We start from the raw sequence: 13,289 nt of genomic DNA on the forward strand, positions 1-13,289 counted from the left end.
ATTTTTGTAATAGATAGCAGTCTTCAGAGTGATGCTGACCTTGCGTCCTACAAATTTCGCACCACAAACCCGGATTTACTGGATTAGGTGCTCCACTTGCAATATAATCTCTAAATACTGGGCATTGATCCTTATAATGACCTTCCACTTTGCACTTCGTACACCACACTTCTAATCTTTCTGGTCTGACTTCTTTACCTTTCTTTAGATCCTGCAATTCCAGGGTCAACGTAGCTAGCTGATTTTGTATATGTTGTACTCTTGCATGAGTATCTCCAACCGGCGAGGCTTCCAACTTCATCGCAATCTCCAATGCTTCAGCTTGCATCCTGATCTTCTGTTGTGTCAATGGTAACCTAATATGTGGTAGTAGCACAACTATGAACCATTCCTTATGTTGCTGTGGGGATATCTCAAAGCTCACTTGACCCATCAAAACCTTGAATCGCTAATCCAATTCCCACATAGATTCAGTCGATGCTTGCTTGATCTCTTTCAACTCTATGATACACTGCGATTCTAATTTTGGCTTCTTGAACTCTGCTACCAAGGCCTTCTTAATTTCATCAAACGTAGCATTCGGCTTACTCGCAGAGTATTTCATATACCATGTCAGTGCCCTCTCCCTCAGCAACGTGACGAGTTGCGCCTTATTTACATCATCATTATTAATCTGTCTTGCCATCCATACTGCATCAGCTACGAACCAAAACTGGTCAGGGTCCTTTGTTCCCAATCCTCTAAAGACAGGTAGCTTAATGTCATTAGCCATTCTTCTTCTCGGGGGGCTAGGTGGAGAGGGAGGTGGAGGTGGAGGGGAAGTATGGGGAGGGGGATGGGGTGTGAGGGGGGTGGATGGATGGGGAATCCCAAAGACACCCTGATTCTTTTCAGCCCTTAACTTCGACGCGCCTTCAAGATGGGTGGGGGAATATCGCAAGGTTGTAGGGTTACTTATTTCTTCTTCGTTCTCAAATCCCAATAGAGGGCTATAGTTAGCCTCAATAAAATTCTTTGGATCTATTCTATATCGTTTTCCACTTCGCGTAGCTCTTAGTTCCGACTTATTTCTTCTTTGCCCAAACATTAATCTGATTGCATCTGTAGAATCCCTTTTTCACACAATAACATTTTAATCCAAAGCTTCAAAGAATTTAAAAACTTACCTCGTGGTCCTTTGAAGAATCTTCGTTTAGCTTCACTATAGGACACGATTTGGTCGATCGTGAACTCAGTGATAAATCCTCCCAAAATGCTATCGATCCAAAAATCAACAACCCTTGAGATACTGTTATCGATTCTCTTGAGCCGTTGTATCAAATCAGGGTTCCACTTCTTAGGTTCATCGCCTTTGAAACAGTTCTTATGCTCAACTAACTTAGATATCCACTCAAGCAATTCAATGTGGAATGAACCAAAGAAAATCTCGTATTGATCTTCAAAGATATATCTCTGCAACCAAGCTTCAATAGATAAACGCGAGTTTTTGTTCTCTTTTTCTACAAATTCTCTTTCTTTTTGTTCGACCCACTCCTGGAGTTCTTTCTTCAACGAACGCCAAATCATATCCCTTTAAGTAGATCCCGGTCCCGGCAACGAAACCATTTGTTGGTTTGAGGGGGCTTGACCCAAGTTCAGAGTGTGTTGCGCACCAACAAAACCCTCAACTACTAGCCCTTTCGGCAATGACCTGCAAGCAGGTCGCAGTCTCACCCGAAGCAGTTATGGGAGGTTGCAGAACCAAGTTTCCACAACCAAAAGGATATCCGCGAGGTGGCACCGTTTATTTACTTCTATTGTATATCAATATTATAACTTCGCATGCATAAGAACTTCGCACAGATGATTAGTTTATAGAAACACATAAACTCTAACAGATAACAGTATACCTTACAGGTCTTCGCATAATTCAGTGGAAAGCATACATAATCAGATACACAATAGTAGACAATTAACATATACAGAGATACAATATTTCGCCAAAACTTCTTCTATTAAACAGATCTTCAATTACATTCACTTCTTTGACCTGCGCACCCAGCTGCAGGTGGTCTGCGCACTCAGTTGTAGACTCTTCAAAGTCTCCACGCACTCAGCTGCAAACCCTTCTCAAAAACTACAGACTACAGATGCGAATACAGAGATTTACTTATGATATTTCATTACTTCCTCTTTTACAAAGTATTTCATATCCTTTTATACAATTCATCTATACAAAAACCATGGTCCACATACCATGCATCCATAAAACAGGGACTACTACCTGATATCAGTTACAAAATAAGGGCTTTATCCCATCCCAAAAGCCTTAAAAGTTTGCGCGATGAATATATCTTCGCTAGCTCCACGCGGTCTTCTCCTTCTTTCACGGGGTCTTTTACCCAAAACTTGGACCAAGTTGGGTCATGCCTAACATTTCAACTTCAGAGACTAGGCACCTGAAAATCCCTCAACAATGGAGCAGAGGTGGACACTTTTAGTAGTTGGAGACCCATAGAGACCACTTTGTGGTGCTCCAGTTGGATCTTGGGACCACAAGGAGCCATTGAGGTGAATTTGAGGGCCAACCCTCAAATCTTGATTTTTGTGTGCTTCTACATCGCCTTGGACACATCATAGCACTTGGACATGGCATTTGGAGGCTATTTCATGCATGATTTTAGCCCTAAATGGCTAGCGGCTCACATGTGTGGGCTTGTTAAAGCATTTATGTTTAAAGCTAGTGGGTTGGCTTGTAACCCAAGCATATTTTGTGACTAAACTTGTTATAGGGGTATCATTAGGCTAATATTAGGTCCTACTCCTCATATAAACCAACGTAGATCCACTTTAAGTACGGATCTAACATGAGCCGAGACGGATCAAATTTTTTCAAGTGCAAAAAACATGTGTAATTTTTCATTGTTTAAATTGTATTTTTGAATACTATAGAGATTACATAACTTAAACTTGTAAGTCAAAAATCTTTGTTGGATCTGGCCAAAAAAATATATACCTTAAAAAGAATTAAACTGTAAAATACAGACACCACTTCAAACATTTTAACTATAAAAACTTTTTTTTCAACATTTTTTTTAACATCAAAACATTTTCTTTTAACATTTCTTTTCTAAATATAGATATATATGAAGTTGATATCAACTTAAATTAGCTAACATAGATCTTCAAATAGTTTATTTAAATCACATGTTAAAATATTTTTGAATAGTATAAGGTTTAAACATCTTACTCAGATATTTTTTTACTTCTAATTACTTTACATGAAATGATATTAGGTCATATGGATAACTAATTAAACATGTGTAGCATATTCTTTTTTGTCTTTTACTATAGGTGACATTGCTTTTCTATATAGACATTTTATTTTTATGTCAAGTGGGACACGTGTCAACTCCATGTTGAGCATGGACATACTTACACATCACCTTCACACTGGGCTGTAGAATGAGCCTCTCAGCTCAATAAAGGAGAAGCTCATTCATTTTGATTCATCATCACCTTGACTATTTCAGCCCTCTTAGGAGATTTTCGGCCTCTTTGTTTCTTGGAGAGATGTGATCTATGAAGAACTTTGTTTATTGGAGCTATTGTCTTAGCATTGGAGAAGTTATCTTGGATCAATGAAAGGATTGTTCATGCATTTTGTCTTGTAAATGAGACTTTTATTGATGAATTTGTTATCTTATGTCTAATGTATGGAATGAATTGGCAACCTTGGGTTTTTCTATTGCACCATTTGTTATTGAAGATCAATTGTATAGAATCTAGATATCATCATTGTATGCATTACTCATGAATGAAATGTGAATGGCAATCCCTTGGTGAACTTTTGTATTAGCTCTCCCAAGTGAATATTGATCCCTCACAAAGGTAATAGTTAGGGTTTTGTGCTAGGGCATCAAAACATCCTTACTTGTTTTCAAGTTTTGGCTAATATATCACCACCGTAGACTCCATCAACCCAAGGAATAAGCATTGGCCTTGCCAAATTGGTGATAAACCTTATTTCATCCACAAAATTGAGTTTTGCTCTCTTTCCCTCTCCTATTTTCGATCCTCTTAAGGATAAGTGGCCCAAACTAGGGCTTGGAGTGAATTTGCTTGGAAGGAGAATTAAAGGTGGTAGAAGGATTCAACATCAAGAAGAGACTTGGTTGCCTCAAAATCAACCTTCTTTGGTGGCTAATCTATCGATCTTAGACCTTAATTTCATTGCCCTAGATAGTTTTCCCTATGGGAAACCCTAGTTTTGCTAAGCTTCAACTTGAGGACTTTTGGAAGGTTTCATATGCCATTGGCTTGCTAATATTCATTGTTGGAAACCTTTTTTTCGCACATTTACCTTAGAAGATTCCATGGTGTTTGCTATTACTCAATCCCTAGGTCTAGTGTGCCCTAATTAGATCTCTAGAGGATGTGAATTGCCTTATTATCCTTGATTAAGCCTTGTACTTAAGAAGAGTCATCCTTTAGAAGCCTCTTGTGTCACCCTAAACCTTTAAGCCTAGAATACCACTCATAGGTGGCCTATCTACCAAGAAGCCTCCCATTGGTTAAAGTCCATAATGAACAGGGGGTAGTGGCTCTAGTGACAGTGGGCCACACCTCATTGTTGTCACTTAGTCTAGTGTTTTCCTTGTAGAGCACCCCTCTACAAGGCCTATTAGATTTTGAGGCAACAAGACACATAGGAACGGGGCCTAGACATGTCCATGAGTTTGATATGCAAAGTTCAAACACACATGGGGGTTAGGACGTATCCAATATGTTAGACAATACTAAGCAATGTGTAAGAGGTATTGAAGCCTATGCTATGTTTATGAAAGTTGTGAGAACATGAAAAACTATAAAGAAAAATTCCCTACGCTAGACAATTTATTGCAATGGTGTGTCACCATAATTTTGTGTTACCAGAAACAAGAAACGAGAAACAGAACAAGAAATGGGGTTTGGAGGTTTCCAATACAAGAACCAAGGAGGAAAAATAACAACACTGAAAAGAACAATCAGGCAAGGAAAACATTATCATTATAGTTTGAACCTATATCGTGAATTTTGGTTCAGATGAACATTGGAGTCAATTTGTCGGATCATATAACTTTGGAATATGGTAGGAATAAGTGGATTCAACTTATAGATTGGACACATATTTAAGACGTTATTTAAAGTCACTCGTTACTAAGAATGTCATCCAAAAATATAAAGAAGCATCCCTAGAGTTTTCAGAAGATTTTATATATATATATATATATAGAGAGAGAGAGAGAGAGAGAAAGAGCACCAATATTAGAAAATAGAGAGAGAGATAATAGAGCGATTGATTGCACACTACAAATCACACTTGATATCTTTATTCATCACAACAATTACAAATATATAGGACATAGATCACAGACTTCGACGAATCTAGATCCTAAGAAAGTGGATCTATGACTCGGAAATGACACAACTACAACTCAGACATAGGGAACAACAACTTCTAGATTGACACCTCGGGACTCACAATGACAACATGTAGATCACATCATACACATGGAAGCATTACTTCCAACATCCTCCCTTAATGCTTACATGACAAATATAGAAACACACATTACAACAATAAATGAATCTCTGTCAAACTGGTCTTCATCCACTCTGGAATCTCGCAAACACCACTCTTTCACCACCACATCTTCGAGTTGTCACTTGACCTCTATTTAAAATGTAACCGCCTCTAACTATCGTTGATGAACTTTGCAAGATCAACAATATTGACAACTCAGCTCGTTGGGGCTTCCGCGATAAAAGTCGTCAAGTAATGGACCAACCACCATCTGTCAGATATTTCGCTTTTGGCTATCCATCAATTGCTAGGATGGAGATATGGATATTGTATGTGTTCAAAAGTTGATCAAACAACTTGACCTTATAAGAATTGATGTTTCGGACACCGGGGCTTCCAATTTAAGAAACACCAACCCTTTTTATAACTAATAAAAACATACAAGAATTGATGTTTCGGACACCAGGGCTTCCAGTTTAAGAACCACCAACCCTTTTATAACCAAAATTAAAAGAAATAGAAAACTACTTGACAAAGACATCTCACAATAATCATCAAACTATCAGTTGCCATCCAAGTATAGACAAGTCACAACATCCCTCCTTAGCACAAGTCAAAAGTTGTTCATTTGGTTCAATCTTTATCTTGGAGTTTTCTCGTCTTCACAAAGCATTTGTTAGAGTGGTCAATTCCAACAAACTTACACTCACATATTGAGTTGACCAGACTCAATATGTTTAAAATGCAAACTCCAAAATTTGAGATCAGAACAAGATTGCAACAGAAACATCTGACGCAGAGATCTCTTCCCTGCAGAAGCAAAAAATTGAGATCTGCCTCCAATTTTAACACTTTTGACATATATCACTGGCCACTTGAAACTCCTCTGCACCAGATCTCAGATATACCAGCTCTGGCAAGAATCAGTTCCTTGGGGGAGTCACAGTAGGTGAAAAGACAATGCCTTTGACCTACATCCCATTTAGTAGCATTAAATCAACCCTACATTACAGAGACTGCCAACCGAATACTCCAGGTTGCCCCACACACACACACACAATTTAGTAATGGCTGCAGAGATTGACAGTACAGGTGTTCAACTGCAAATTATCGAGAGGAAGTGGTTTACAACTTTACAGCAATTGGTGTTTATATTGAGGAGACCATAGTTCCCCACCTCCTCCTCAAATGGAAGCACATAACGGCCAGCCAGTTGAGGAATATGTTGGATTTATCCATATTAAGGCCTTCACTTGCAGGGATTATCTGGAACAGCAATCAATGCACAGGAAAAGGTCGTCCAAACAAAGAGTATATTTGAAAAACATAGGAAGAAACAATCAATGTTGCACATAGTTGCTTGAGAAAGGATTTGTCACTTCTAGAAATGAGAATGGCCATAGAAAATGGCATTTCTTGTCTTGTTGCCATTTCTGGAGCATTTCTTCAGCAAGAGAGAAACCCCTCCTTCCGTTGCAATGTCCATTTCATTATAGGACATCACATGTCAAAAATCTGGAGGCTCTAGAAAATGAAGGGATTGAACTGGAAACTGAAATTAGGTGCCATAATGTCGAATAGAGTAGATGGAGTATAATTCATTTTGCTTGCTAAGATGTTCCGATTGCAACTGTGGACAATATACAAGGATGCAAAAGAAATGCAGACATAGAACGTATGTTATTTCTGGTCTATAAAATACTTAAAATACCTATTATAAAACAACAGCCCATCCCTAATATAAGGCAAAGGACCATTATAAGCATCTTGCAATCCTGCCCGATCACAATCATAGATAGGAACAACATGAAACTGGTAGCGATGGTATGTTGAAGGCGGATCACAAGCCCCTGTCTCTGCAAGTTTGGAGTTCAACCAAAAGAATCTGAACTCAGCACTGCAGTCATATAATGAATATCCTCGCCAACAAATCATATCAATTACATAGTAGCTTTGATCTGCCTGCAGCAAAGATAACAGAACACAAACAAGATTACAAAATCAACAGCCATAAAATCAAGACAACATAATTGGAAGTCTCGAACATGAAACATCGACATTCTGAAATATGCCAAATCATTAAATCACAAATTTACCTCATGAAATATACAATCCAAAATACAAAACGTGTGACCAGGGCCAGCAACATTTTTTGTCCTTGCACCATTTGGCAAAGCTGATGGGAAGCAATGCAAGATCCGTCCATTGCGAAGCCTGCTTACTGTTGTACCATTAGAAGAAACAACAAGGCATCGTTTGCCTGCAGCTCTTGGCAAAACATACCTGTTCACAAAGTTACAAACAAATATGAAGCCAATTCCTTCAACCACTGAAAGAAAGTGAAAACAATATCGCTATGTAAGTGTATCAATCTACCCATAAGTTTATCTTTATCGCATATAATCTATAACCACTCTGTCCAAAGTTACCAAGAACATTTTCATGAGAATTAAAAAAAAAAAAAGATATATCCTTTCTTGTATGCACCATATCCTGAATGCCTTTTCCTGTTGATCATATTTGCTTCTCAATTTTTATTTTCTTCAGCTTCTTAATCCCCTTCTCTCCAAAGATTTTATCAGCTTATCGAACCAAAGTGTCAATACTGCTAGCCTGACTGCCATATCCTTTATGAGAGTCTGCTGAGTTTTTTAAGTAGGCTACTGCACTTAGTACCCCATACATCTCAAGCTCCTGTATACTTTCATATCAAAGAACTTCAGTGCCTCTGGATCTGGTAATTTGATCTTTAGAACATTCATCCTCCAGCTATGGGTGAATACCAAATTAACATTTCAGGAAAAGGCATGTACAACAAATGGTTGACCATGCAGTAACTTCATACAATTCATTTGCAGTCCATTAGGATGTATGGATGCACTTGGGTCATTTGGCAGAGGTTTTCAGTTACTGTGTGACTTGTCTCTATAATTTATTTGGGACTTGTGCTCCACACTCATGTGTATGATGCTTTATTATGCAATCTTTGGTGGTTGCAGACTGGTAGAGCAATCTAATTTATTTATTTATTAATTATTAGATTCACATCCAGTTGACTCTAAGATACATTCTGGTCATTATATGAATAAAAGGGTAGTTTAATGACCCCTTAGACCGTGTTTTAGTAGAGCTCAAACACAGGTATCTCATTATGATTATAATATATACTCAATATATTATTAATGTACTGTCGCTCTCAGATTTGAATTCCTGGCAACGATTGAATCTTGGATTATGGCAGTCTTTTACTGATTAAGCAGGCGGGAGAACCATATGGCATATTATAAGATTAACAGGCATCTCCTTTTCAAAGCAAATAAACTGCTGAAATATAACCAATGGAGAAAATATGCCACTTCACCTAGGGGAAGTCAGTAAGTTCATAATTTAAATTTGATTTAGCAACACAGTTGAAACTTTGCAACTAAGATAGGAATAGTTAGCCAGAAGGGTTAACTCAACTGGTTGTCACTAATATCAATGGCCATTTGGCTAATTTCGTGCCAAAAGATGCCCAGTTTAAATCCCTTGAGTGAGTTGCACTAGTCTGCAACAGTTTTACTAGAAATACCATCCACAAATGTGGGGAAACATCCCTTTAGTTTCCTTGCAAGGTTTTCCTTGAGGCAAATAAGGAGAGTTGAAGCCAAATAAATCTTATAGAATCCCTTTGGCTAAGCTGACATGCTATGAGGGGCATATCTATGCCATTAAAATCATCTAGGACTTGCATCTGGCCTTGTCAACATCCACTCTGGGCGTTTTGAATTTCAACCGAGCTCTACGCAGACATGCTTGCCCTTATTGTTTGTATAGGAAGGGGAAATGAGAATACCTTTATAGTTTCACTGGAATTGTATAAATATATGCTGTATTTTCCTCTGACCATTAATGAAATATAAAATACATTAGTCTAAAAACAATTGTTGATATCCAGTGCAAAAATACAGTGCTATGGGGAATCCAAGTGACAAGGCGCAATTGGCAAATAGACATGTCAGTTTAGGAGTTTTGAGGTTTAGAAAAAGGAAAGTAGGGATTGAGGGTATAAAGAATAATGTGCATTTTTAAGAGAGATCAAGCCTCCCTTCTTTAAAAGCATGCAGAGGAGAGGTTGATCGCCTACAGCCGTTCATCAGATGATTGGAACACCCCGCTGTCTGGGTGGGTAACCTTATAATTTAGAAAAATTCTTGGGTTAATGTCACCTCTTTCCTTTTGCAGGAGGAGGGATTTTCTATTTTCCCCTATTTCCATTAAAACCAGGCCAGTGAAGAAGAGCAGGGTGTCATAAAAGAATATATCACACTATCCTTCTTTGCGTGAGTAAAATGTGCCTGCATCAGTTCCAACAGGCTCAAACTTCACGTACACAAGGCTTATGACTAAAACGGATTGTTCTTGTCAGGTGAAAGTTGGAACTTGACTGGTTAGTGAAAGTGGGTAGCTAATATAGCCCCTGCCAGGGTTCAAATCATCTTAGTGCTTAAATTGCACTTGCACTTGTAGATGCATGCCAGTACATGCAACAGAAGTTGGGGTCAGTTGCAAGTCCGGGATGACTTTGGCGGGTTAGATACCTAAGCATTTTCTATATCAGAAATAAATAAGTGAATTCCCAAAAATGATATTATGTTTCTGGTTGAACACGAATCTATTTATGTTTGTGTTTGATTTTGACATCCTTAGAGACTTCCCTGGCGTATAGGACCATCTCCTCTCTTTGAATCATAAGCACCTGGTGCATAGGATCATCTCCTCTTTTAGAATCACAATCAAAAGTCAAATTTAATTGCGGATTAGATAAAAAATGTTGAGTTCAGAGATTTTCTGTCTGCGGTTAAACATCTCAGTTATAAAGTTTCCTAGCCATTTTTTTTGCATGGGAGAAGAAGTCTTGGAGAAGATTATGATGGGAAACATTTTTGCAAGCAGGAAACGGTTTGCCATGTGTGTGACATATTGTGCGGACTCTTTATATCCAAATGGGTTTTGGGGTTTAAAGAGCTAATACTGGTTTTTGGGGTTTAAAGAGCTAACATTGTGCAGGTTCTTTCCTCCTAGTGGGTCTTGAGGTTTGGGGAATAAGCGAGAGAGCCATTCATTTCAATGCAACTAAGGCAATTTTAGATGCATTTATCCTGTGAGTGGAAAAGAATTAAGTAACATAGCGGACCACAGCAGAATCATTACTTCTTACCATTCGCGGTTAAGTCGGGGAGGAATATCGAGCATCCACTCTGGCAGCATGAGCTGGCGAGCGAACCACTGGCGTGCCTTCGCACCCTTCAGCTTAGTGGCTTCTTGAAAGCCCGCGCCATCAAGCCGCTTCCAATTCGGCACCGTCGAAGCAGTTTCGTCTTCTTCCTCTTCTTCTTTGGCTTGTGCAGGCAACTCTTCATCAACGTGATCGTTAACTGCTGTGATGGTTAGTTCATCCAATGGCTGCTCTGGAAGAACATGAACTCCCTCCTCATGCCGGAAATTAAAATTTGCGGGCTCCTCCGCCGATGAAGAAGAAAGTGATAATGCAGAGGCGGCAAGACGCCTGGCGTGCTGCTGCGAATCCCGGCGGCTCTCGCTCTGGCGCTTGAGTGCCAATTCCCTTCGCTTCTGCTGATCGGAAATCGTGTTCCGCTTGTGAACACGGCCAGCCGGGGCATGGGGTCCAGCCATGGCGATGGCTATGCCTGCAATTAAAAATATTCAGAGCGTTTCAAACCGCAGAAGAAGAGGCGATGAATGACTAAAGTTTTAAATTTCTCTCCGGGTAAACGGCCCTTAATAACAGGGGCGGTAGGATCGGCAGCGTTAAAAAGCCGTATGTTTTTTTGTTTAAAATGCCAGTGGCAATAATGATTAAAACTATTTCACCATTCTCTTTGGGATGCAGATATTTATTTGTCATTTTTTTCTTCCAATTTCTGGTGAATATAATAATTTTTTATTATTATTTGAGGGAAAAGATAAAATTTAAAAAACAAAAATAATTTTAATCTAAATAATATTTTTTTAAATAATGTTATTTATGATTTTGAAATTATTTTTTAAGCAAAGCTTTATATCTGAAAGTAGTGTTTAGCTAAAAATCAAATATTATTATTGATAACACTTAATATTTTGTAATGGAAAAATTGTATTTATGGTTGGGTATACTTTTTGTTTTCTTCCCTTGTAGGAATTTACAAGGTAAGTTTCTTAGACAAAACACCAAAAGATACCACTCACAAATAGATCACAGATCAATACATCAGTGTTCTTGACGTGGTTAAAACCCTCAAAGAGAGAACCAGTCCACAGCCTGAACCAACGCGACCACTTCAAGCAATTTATTAATTAAAAAAATAAAATTTACATAAGCTTCTCTCATGAACGGTCACCCTACAAATGACCCTCCATGCTCTTTAAATAGAAATCATGGACCAATCGGGTGTTAAGCCATAGATCAAGTGTCGGTAATACCGAGGAGAAAATGAACCGTCGGATCACTTCATGTCTAGAACATATCGTGACCGTCGAATTGTAAGCTACAAAAGTACATAGTAAAGAAACACACTTTACCTAACTCTACACTAGACAAGTTATACTTAACTATTTCCCATGTGTCGGAATATCCTAACATCCCCCCTTAAAAACAACTTGGGATAGGATTAAAGGATGTACAAATATGACACAATAGGAGAAGGAATGAGGCATTAGAGCTTATCCCCCTTAGTGACAATCTCCTGAACTCCAACCATAAATCAAAATTTAGTAAACTTCGCCTTTGTGAGAGCCTTTGTAAAGATGTCTACAACTTGATCATCTATTGAACAATATTGCACTTCAAGAACATGGTCATGAATGAGCTTTCTGATGAAGTGCATGTGTAGTTCAATGTGTTTGTTGCGCTGATGTTGGACTGGATCTTTACATAGTTGAATGGCACTTTGATTATCACACCAAAGTATAGTCGAATGCTATTGCTGAAAACCAAACTCTGACAGGATCTGACGAAGCCACAAGGCTTCCTTACTAGCTTCTACGGCGCCACGATACTCTGCTTCTGTTGAAGAAAGAGAGATGGCAGTTTGTTTCTTGCAAGCCCATGTAATAGGTACAGAACCAAGAGTGAAGACATAACCGATAATAGACTTCCGATCATCAGGGTCACTAGCCCAATCGGAATCAGTGAAACCAACCAATAGAGGAGATGTTTCTGCACTGTAATGAATCCCAAACTGAACTGTACCTCGAACATAACTAAGTATTCTTTTAGTTGTTTTTCAATGACTTTCATGTGGGTTTTGCATAAACCGAGCAATAGGCCAACAGCGAAGGAAAGGTCAGGACAAGTATGGGTCAGATACAAAAGTTTTCCTACAAGTTGATGGTATAAGGTAGCATCAACTTCAAGGGAAGTACAAGTGACTGAAAGTTTGGTTCCAGATTGAAAGGGAGAAGGGTCTAGCTTACAATCTTCCATGTGAAAATGGCATAGAAGATCACAGGCATACTTGGACTGGGAAAGGGAAATACTTTCATTGGATTGCAAGACTTGAAGACCAAAACAATAATGCAAGTGTCCTAAGTCTGTCATTTCAAACTTCTTTTTAAGGCTAGACTTCACATGGTTTATAAGGTTGGGATCACTACCGGTAAGGATAACATCATCAACATAAAGAACAAGAATGATAAGAGACTTGCCCACTTTCTTGGTGTAGACGATATTGTCAAAATGACACCTAGAAAAGCCAGTATCTAA

At 38.6% G+C, this 13,289-nt stretch overlaps 1 protein-coding gene across 1 annotated transcript in view; it reads right to left on the minus strand.

Annotated features, from left to right (window-relative positions):
- LOC149232781 (uncharacterized) overlaps nucleotides 1-11,355 on the minus strand; it is a 111,035-nt gene extending 99,680 nt beyond the window's left edge. The window contains exons 1-3 of the mRNA XM_089379517.1: nucleotides 10,746-11,355; nucleotides 7,642-7,828; nucleotides 7,257-7,507 (exon numbers count right to left, since the gene is read on the minus strand). Of these exons, the coding sequence (XP_089235643.1) occupies nucleotides 7,257-7,507; nucleotides 7,642-7,828; nucleotides 10,746-11,221 (914 nt within the window). The 5' untranslated portion in view covers nucleotides 11,222-11,355. The remainder of the gene's footprint in view (nucleotides 1-7,256; nucleotides 7,508-7,641; nucleotides 7,829-10,745) is intronic.
- Between the last annotated feature and the right edge of the window lie 1,934 nt (nucleotides 11,356-13,289).

Source organism: Pinus tabuliformis, chromosome J, assembly GCF_031772625.1.
Source record: "Pinus tabuliformis cultivar Carrire ecotype Pingquan chromosome J, CPIR1, whole genome shotgun sequence".
NCBI lineage: Eukaryota > Viridiplantae > Streptophyta > Pinopsida > Pinales > Pinaceae > Pinus > Pinus tabuliformis.